The sequence below is a fragment of the Phyllopteryx taeniolatus genome, chromosome 10 (genome assembly GCF_024500385.1).
Source record: "Phyllopteryx taeniolatus isolate TA_2022b chromosome 10, UOR_Ptae_1.2, whole genome shotgun sequence".
Classification (NCBI taxonomy): domain Eukaryota; kingdom Metazoa; phylum Chordata; class Actinopteri; order Syngnathiformes; family Syngnathidae; genus Phyllopteryx; species Phyllopteryx taeniolatus.
Window position 1 is genome coordinate 20,789,918 of NC_084511.1, and position 9,334 is coordinate 20,799,251.

At 40.5% G+C, this 9,334-nt stretch overlaps 1 protein-coding gene across 1 annotated transcript; it reads right to left on the reverse strand.

Annotated features, from left to right (window-relative positions):
* Nucleotides 1-253: 253 nt before the first annotated feature.
* LOC133485224 (homeodomain-interacting protein kinase 1-like) lies at nt 254-6,453 on the reverse strand. The gene is made up of 7 exons (XM_061788641.1): nt 6,417-6,453; nt 6,130-6,269; nt 4,378-4,557; nt 4,101-4,282; nt 3,880-4,003; nt 2,726-2,836; nt 254-343 (listed from the first exon to the last, which is right to left on the reverse strand). Exons 1-7 carry the CDS (start codon nt 6,451-6,453, stop codon nt 254-256), a joined length of 864 nt encoding a protein of 287 aa, XP_061644625.1.
* Nucleotides 6,454-9,334: the final 2,881 nt, after the last annotated feature.

Genomic DNA, 9,334 nt, shown 5'->3' on the forward strand with positions numbered 1-9,334 from the left:
GAAGTCCCTGAGGCAAGGTGAGGTGGGAGCTGTTGTAGATGTAGCTCCTAGTGATAAATGGGTGCTTGAGAATTTTGCTGGGTGTAATTCTTTCTCTCTGGTCCCACTTGAACATTGCTTTTAGCAGCTCAAAAAAACTGTCCACCTCATTATCTCTCTCGGGAAACATCTAAATAGTTGATAAACATATTTCAACAGTCAGACTTATTGAACTCTTAAAACTCGTATTCAATTTGGGCGAGATATTGCTGTCTTAGTGACCAACCTTGATCATGTCTTCCATAGAGCGTATCTTAAAACTCACTTTGACGTTTGACTCGTTGTCTGAATATTCTTTATGTGTCTAAAAGAGGGAGACAAAATATTGAAAATGACAAACTGATCTCATAGATGTGTTTTTATCCAGCTCACTTGCCAGTTCATTATCTGTTTATTCATTACAGATTTGCATTTAATGAATCATTGGTCCCCTCCTTGAGCAGTCCCAGTACCATGGTGGAAGGGTTTGTGTGTCCTTGTGATCCTAGGAGACAAGTTGTCAGGGGCTCTATGCCCAAGGTTGGGTCACCTAGAGCAAACATGACCGAGGTGAGGGACCAGAAAACGCACAGCTCAGAACCCGCCATGGTTAGGGCTGCACCATATATTGTTGGAGCATCGTCATAACGATGTACATTTGCGCAATTATCTCATCGCAGGTCCTGTAGGTGTATTGACATGGGAGTGAATCAACTGTAATAAGTGACCAGCAGAGGGATCTGGTTGGTCATGGTTGTTGATATGGGTTAAGGGAGTAGAAGTGAGACAGTACTGAATGTGCAGATGGTGCACAAGGTTACGGAAATAAATATGACCGCAAGCTCATTGTTCATTAAGGGACATATTCTCCCGTGTGCTTAAGTCAGAAAAGACGCATAGCAGTGCACTTTTCTGGGTGCGCCTTTTCTCTCGTCAACTTAATTCTATCATTTACGGACCTTTTCGACAGTTACACACTCCGGGTGGAGTAACTCTGAAGTGTGGAGGTTCCCTGTCAAATCTGGCCGGACGCAAATTCTCCTAAAGACTCTTTCGCACTCCAGAGGCTGTTGTAAGTCTAGCTCACCGTGAAGGTGAAATATCATACTGCACGTTTTTAAGTCACTTCACCGCTGTGATGGCCGGTGACTCATGCTGACTGTGTGGGGCACACGTGGCCCATATACGCTCACGACTGCTCAATAGCCGTAATGTGTCCTTACTAGGCCTACATTACTTCGACGCCCAAACAGATAATATCATATTAATTGACGGAAAAAAAAATCAGTGCCAACATACTTTTTTAACCTACAAGGAGCATTTCCGCTCTGCTGGCAGCTTGGAGTTTGTCTGAAAGCGCCGCTCACAACATAATTGTTATCATTGAATGGCCCGATGGTGACATCGATTTTGAAACATTTGTTTTTATTTGATCTATGTTGGTCATCCAATACGTTAAAGCGACTCACCCCACAATTGGTTTCAGGGCACCGCTGATCTATAGAACATCAGGCACACCCCATTTAAAATTGACGGCCCTCCAAACCTGCATTCAGTCATTAGCACAGTATTCTGCTTCCAAACAGAATAAAAAAATAAAAAATAAATAAACATCCGCTCCTCCAACATTAGGTGTGTAAGATGGAGCAGTGCGACGACACATCCGCTACGCAAGTTAATTACACATTTAAAGTGTGACATATTTTCCAAAAGTCCAAGGAAACCTCCATGCTCTGGCAATTACAGCAAACCTCAGAATTCATTGAGTCACGTCTCTTGGGTTCTTGCGCACAAATGAGACCCTTACACAAGGTGGGTGTGTCAGGAGTCATGATGGGAGAATGTGTGTACCTGGAAGGTGCGCTAGCCAGGTGCGTAAGAAACAGATATACTGTATGTACAACTGGGAGAATATGGCCACAAATGATTTTCCATTTTGTTTAAAAAATGAACAAGACAGTCAGAGGCAAAATGTTCTCATCTAAATTCATGGATACCTGATAGGGCTGCACGGTGTATCGCTCCCAATATATTGCTCTACCTCGCCTTCAAAGAAGGTACTTCTTTTTAGTACTTTTTTCCCCAGAGTGGGTGTGTGGAGGAGTTAATTTCTGTTGTAGTCTTGTCCACGACTGACGGAAGAATGGAGCGAGATATTTACAGGCAAATTGGGGGCAGGCGTTTGCAGTGATATGGATGCTGCAATCGGTCTGTTGTGATGAGGAAAGGAGCTGAGCCGAAAGTGAAAGCCCTCAATATACCGATCGATCTTTGTTCCCACCCTTATCGATGGTCATGAGCTGTAAGTAGTGACGGAAAGAACAAGTTCATGAATGCAAGGGGACGAAAGGAGTCTTTTTTCGCTGGGTGTCTGTGCCCTCTCTCTGAAAGACAAGGGGAGAACCTTGGTCATCCATTACTGTTTTTTATTATTTTTTTTATTTTCCATTGGGAGGGCAGTAAATCAAAATCATTTAGTGGAGTTGGTGGTGGTGGGGGACGTGATAGAAATTTAATATTCCTGAAAAAGGGTATTGTGGCCGAGCCACTGCCCTTCCAGTTCCGCCACCTCTGATATCCCCTGGCGCACAGTACATATTATCAACAGTGGCAATTCCAGGAACAACTTGTAATTAAACAATTCAATTCAGAAGGGAATAATAGGTTTTAAATCATTCTTGGAATATCAATAACATTTGTATTTTACCTTGAAAGTCCACTGACCCAACTCTGTCCTTTTGAAAAAATCTGTTGCTGCCTTTCCATCTTTTAGAACATTGTCTGGCGGCAGACCGAGGACACCGATCATGCATTCCAGCTAGACACATAACATTGAGTTCATTAAATATTAGAAATGTCCCGTGCCATATATAAATAACATTTTCCACTGTTTTATGCATAACATCAGAATCATCAGAATCACAGTCATCTTTATTTGCCAAGCATGTCAAAAACACACAAGGTATGAAACCTCCTATTTCCAAATTTGGTCAATTTAATATTTTTTTACAAATTTATACTATTGTTCAGGCCCCAAGTGAGTGTTATTTTTACGAATGATTGACAAATCTAAAGTGTTGAAAATGGCTTGCTCTATTTGACGGTGCAATGTCAATGACTCAACATATATGCCATTTTTTTGGTTTCCTGAAAGTGGTGGTTTTGGACATGCGAGGATTGCTTCCGACACCAGTAATATACAAGTGGTTCATCTTCTACAACAGTTACCAATCATAGTCAAGCTGTTTTCCATATCAAATATTAATTAAAAATCCAATAGTCTCATCTGTCAGGTGTTTTTGACCAACTAGAATAGCTTGAAAAGGGCATCCTGGGCATTTCCAACTCAAATTATCTTACAAACCTGATAAAAGAATATAAAAAATTAAATGTAAGTGGGCGGCACGGTGGACAACTGGTTAACACATCTGCCTCACAGTTCTGTGGACCAGGGTTCAAATCCCGTCCCCGCCTGTGTGGAGTTTGCATGTTCTCCCCGTGCCTGTGTGGGTTTTCTCGGGGCACCCCAGTTTCTTCCCACATCCAAAAAACATGCATGCTCGGTTAATTGACAACTCTAAATTGCCCGTAGGTGTGAATGTGAGTGCGAATGGTTGTTTGTTTGTATGTGCCCTGCGATTCAGTTCAGGGTGTAGGCCGCCTCCTGCCCGATGATAGCTGGGATACGCTCCAGCACCCAAGTGTGGATAAGCAGAACGGAAGATGAATGAATGAATGAAAATGTAAGTGTAGCATTGGACCTTATCAATACCAGAGTACTCTTCCCAGAAAGGCCACTCATCTCATAACGACCCTATCTCAGTGCTGACCACTTACTTGGAAAGGTATAGTAATACTTACTAAGTCATAGTCTGTGGTTCCCATGAAGGGAAAAATGCCAAGCACCATCTTTACTATTACAACACCCAGTGACCAGATGTCTATGGCCTCAGCGTACGGGAGTCTAAGGATGATCTCTGGAGCTCTTTTTGGTAGAAGATAAAATAAAATTATGTTTCCACAATAAAATAAATCAAGACACAGACAAATAAAATGGCAACAACCGCTACAAGACAACCTACCTGAAATAAGCAACCTGTCTCATTAAGACCTTCTTGGCTTCATGTCGACTAAGAGCCACACTGAAGTCAATCAGCTTCACTTTGAATGGCCGTTGTCCGTGATCCACCAGCATGATGTTGTCTGGTTTAACATCACCGTGGATCACTCCCACAGCTTTTAGCGCATCAAACGCTGTGGCGAGCTGGATGGGAGCATGTATATGTATTTATGTATACATGACAAAAACAACACACATGAGTGCCTGTGCTAAAGAAATGATTAATTATTCATCCTCACTTGCTGAATGACGGGTCTGATTTCCTTGAGAGTCATACGGCCATTTGCCTGAAAATATTGTGACAGGCTGATATCCAACATTTCGAACACCAGATACTTGTCACTGGATGAGGCACCATAGTACTTAACAATGTTGTCCCGATCCAGTCTAATGTCCATCAACAGCTGTAGTATGGATGCCTAGAAACACAAGTATGATGATGTACATCGGCTTGTTTAGAGCCCAACACAACAGTTGTGAAGAAGGGAGAATATAAAAGCAGTTGGACAGCAACCACTTCTTTTACTGAGGAATTGTCATATAGGATTTATAGCAACTGTTTCCCTACGTAACGGAAACTCAAATGTGAACGCGCAGCTACCCAAATAGTACTGTAAAATATAACACTGCATTTCTAAACTACAAAAGAGGAAGGACTTTCTGAAACACATTTTAATGAAACCTTCATCATGAGGTGGCGGAACACAATGGTGTTTACCAAACTTATAAAAATCAGCAAAGGTAAACTCCTTGATTCTCCAGTGACATGAGACTACAGGCTCGTTTTTTGTGACAGTGGTTGGCATAAATCTCTGTAGAGGTGGGTTAGACCGGGTGTTGATCATTTCACAGACAAGCACAAGCTAGAGTATTTAAAAGAGGGAAGTCTGTGCAGCTTTGGGAGTGAAAACAGCCGTTTTCAATCACGTCCAATCAAAGCGCCTCCTCATTCACTTTAAATATGGCACATGATGATGCATGATCGGGTACCCTTATTAAATACAGAATGAGCTGGTGATAACTGCTAGTGACTTATGTATGCAGACTTTAATAATAATAATAATAATAATGCCTTCAATTACTTGATTTCTACATTGATTCAGAGATTTTGATGCCTGCTGTTCATATATTTATGAATGAAATACATCTGACATCCACCCCATGTCCGCATAGCTTGCCTATCTGTCTGCCCGTGCCCCGATCAAATTCACCAAGATTGTGTTAGACCAGCTGCTGCCAGGACGTGGTCTCAGCAGGCATAGATTTAGAGCGACTTTCTGCCACCAAATTGTCACTCTGCTGGGCGCATGTCCAAGGACACATCCTATCTACACTGGAACGCCAGACCGGCCTGCCAAATTGGAAAACACGCGCAGCGAGCCTTGTGCTTGCATGAAAATCAGGACATGTCAGAATTTGCACCCTGCTGCAGATGCACGATGAAAATAGAGCTCTTCATGTGCACACAGCAAAACAAAAACAAAAACAAGCAAAACAAAAACCCAACTCAGAATGTGCAGAGTTTAAGATGAATTGCATTGTCAGTTAAAATGGTCACCGTTTCTGTTCATCAACTGGAAAACTATGATTCGAGTCTTGGATGTGTTTGGGTAAAACCTTTAAAATATCTGACGGAATTCTGAAATGGAGGTACTGATGCAGGAAGTGAAAGTTAACAGATTTGCATTACAATATGCATATCACAATGCCACCTGTTTTCTCGCCAAAATCTCAGATACTCTTTCACTGTCTTGAAGGAAAATAACAGAAAACTGTATTAGTGTTTGTAAATTATTTTACTTTGCCAGGTAAGGAGGGGCACTGTCAGGGATTTTGGGACCCCTCCCAGGGTAATTGAAATACTATTTTCCAAGGCCCTTGGACCGTTAGAATTGTCATTATCTTTCTCTCTTATGGTGATCCTGCAAGAAGGGTTCAAATGTTTTCTTTTCAAAACACTGACGGTGAAAAGCACATGGCTATCTACACACCTCACGATGGATATTCCTCCCCGGCCTGGCGATCTTAACAGCCATGCTTTCTTTGGATTCCCGGTCCAAACATTTAAGCACAACTCCATAGCTTCCTTTGCCCAAGACTTTGATTGTCTTATACTTTTGAGGAAGGATTTCTGAAATGAGGACAAACACAAGAACATTCCTGTTGCAAGAGTTCTCAAATGTTCGAGAGTATTTTATGATGCATAGTGACCGTTGATTAATAATAATTATCATCATATTATGTAATTTTAAAAAGGTGAGTATTTCAAACTGTGTACCTTTAAGTTTTAAATTAATGGCAGTTTTCTGGGTCATGTTGAATTAGTATTGGTCCTTTTTATTTAGCTACATTATTTATATTGATTGCATCTTTCCTCATTGAACAAGGCACATGTGTGGAAGCATGGATGTTTGAAACTAGGTCTATAAGTGATATCTAACCTTTAATTACTTTGATTTCAAAGCTGTGTGATGATGTCATCAAGCATGATGTTTCTGATGTCAGATGGATGACACCTTGTTCCGCATGTGATCGACTTGAGAGTGAATGCTGTTGATAAATTTTACTTTTTTAACATAAATATCAGAGCCATAATTGATCAAGTTAGTTGCCATCTACTTCTACTAGTTCATGAAGTCCACTTCCTCTGGCCATAGCAATCCTTCTTGATTCTTGATAAACGTTATTAGTTCCTCAGTGGGGAAGTTTGACATTATATATTACATAATTACATAAGTAATAAACATAATCCTGTCCCAGTCCAAAGTAATTTTTTGAATTCCAAGCAATGTTTTATGTAAAATGTTTAAGATATCACAAACTCACATGACATCACATCACATCAATAATTCCTAAAAGTTAAAGAGGTATTTGAAAAACGGGAATGACTTCAAAGTGAGAGCAAATATAAAATAGTATAAGCTGCGATTAATTGAGTACATTTTCAATAGCATAGAATGTTGAAGTCCATCTTTATTCTTAGACTGCATTGTTCACTTGTAAGCGAGCCAATGAAAATTATGGTGTATTATAATCGTTTCACCACTTGATGACAGTAGAGCATCACAAAGATAAAGTAAGATATTTCGGTAGAGCAATTTTCCTTAACACTGTGAAATGGCTTCACTACACACACGAACCAGGCAGGGATTAGTCAAAAGTGAGTTTGATTCAAATGAAGACAATGACTGACAGGGGCCCTAGGAAAAAACAACAACAACAACAACAACAAAAAAACATTTTTAATGTGGCATTGAAGTGGTTGGGCTGAAAGTTAATGGGACCCCAAATAGCTGGCTGTACACTTGGCTCCATGCATGCACATTATTTAAGTGACACATTATGGGGGTCGTTATCAGATAGGGCTGAGCTCACCTGAGGCAAACTTAGTCGATCACTGATCACTGCATGTTCCATTACAATCTGGGGGGACTACTAATATATATATATATATATATTCATCCATCCATCCATTTACTGAGCCGCTTCTCCTCACTAGGGTCGCGGGCGTGCTGGAGCCTATCCCAGCTGTCATCGGGCAGGAGGCGGGGTACACCCTGAACTGGTTGCCAGCCAATCGCAGGGCACATACAAACAAACATTCGCACTCACATTCACACCTACGGGCAATTTAGAGTCCCCAAAACCCACGCAGGCACGGGGAGAACATGCAAACTCCACACAGGCGGGGCCGGGGATTGAACCCGGGTCCTCAGACCAGTGAGGCTGACGCTCTAACCAGTCGCCCACCGTGCCGCCATATATATATATATATATATATATTCTGCCTGCACTCAGAGAGGCGCCCCTGGCCATTTTCTTAATGAGCATGTCATTCAACACAACACCTTTTTGTAGTGATTATGCTGCTGACCAAGTACAGTGACTGTTCCATAAATTCAATTATTTTTCAATAATTTCCCTTGTGGTAAAGTAAGTTCATCCATCCATGTGGCTAGCGAAACTTTATGAGAATAGTCCCTCTGAAGTAGGTCTGAGGTCACTACTATGTATAACAGCAGAGAGCAAGACAAGATGTGTTGGTGGAGGGGAAAATAAAAAGATGAACTGAAAAGAGATGGGTATGGGTGATGGATGCATTATTAATTTAATATCGGATAAGAGAAAGCAAATCAATAAGTCAATATATAAATAAATCAAATCGTTATAATGACCTTTTCCAGCAGTCATTCTGACATTCAAATACATTGAATAGTAATAAGACAGATACAGTTAACAGGATTTACAACAGATATGCAAAGCTAATTTCTACAAAAAACAAAAAACATTGTAGAGTGGGTCAAGGAAGAACCCATTGGTGGGGATCTGTATTGTTGTATTTATTGGTATTTTCTTTTACAGTATTTTGCTTTGTTTTACTTTACTTACTGTCTGCAGCCAGGTTGGCATTGTAAATGAGAATCTGTTCTCAATTGCCTTAAAGACCTAAGCTTCTCTGTGTGTTTTAGCATCAACAGTATAATTGTACCTTTGATGTTTAAGGTGATGCATTATGGTAACATATTGATTTTATTTCCTCTCCCAAAGGACAATCAAGGAACTGCAGTGAAATGTTAAGGGGAACATTAAAGATTAAAGGAGGAGCGATCAGGTAGAAACAGATGCTTTCATTAGCAGTCTAAGAAATGCGAATAGCACTGTCTGTGTGTGTTTGTGTGTGTCTGTGTGCGTGTGTTTGATGGCTTTAATTAGTCGAGAAGTCAGTCGAAACAGAAAAATCCACAATATAGCATCTCTATAAAGGTTCCCAACACCCTCCAGATGTCTCACAGGCTCTCTTTTTAATCTCCTGTCTTGATTTTCTTATTGTTTCTCTTCAGTAATGGTTGTTAAAGATAATGACATAGAACTAAAATCAAGCAATGATGACCATATCCACAGTTAAGAGGCCAATTTGTTGAAATAAAGCATAACAGACAGATTGTCTTGTGTTGAAATGCAAATGATCAGTATGAATGTCACATCTTGTGGTATAGTTACTTGGTTGGATACTAAAATCATTGTAGTTATTGGCTAAAGAACTGGCTAAACAATTAAATACAGTTGAACCTCCGTAATCGAAGCCCCAATAGCCATACAATTTGGTGTTGAAGCTACATATTTTAAATCAGCATATGTCATTCGAAACAACAAAAACAAAATCCAGTGAGATTTCAACTCGCTTGACATCTGAAG

Coding starts and splice junctions, on each gene's coding strand:
- LOC133485224 (XM_061788641.1), bottom strand. CDS start 6,453: ATGACCCAGAAAACTGCCATTAATTTAAAACTTAAAG. Junction 4,558..6,129: donor GGAGGAATATCCATCGTGAG/GTGTGTAGATAG, acceptor TTGTGTTTCTAG/GCATCCATACTACAGCTGTT. Junction 2,837..3,879: donor GAACCACAGACTATGACTTA/GTAAGTATTACT, acceptor TTATGTGTCTAG/CTGGAATGCATGATCGGTGT.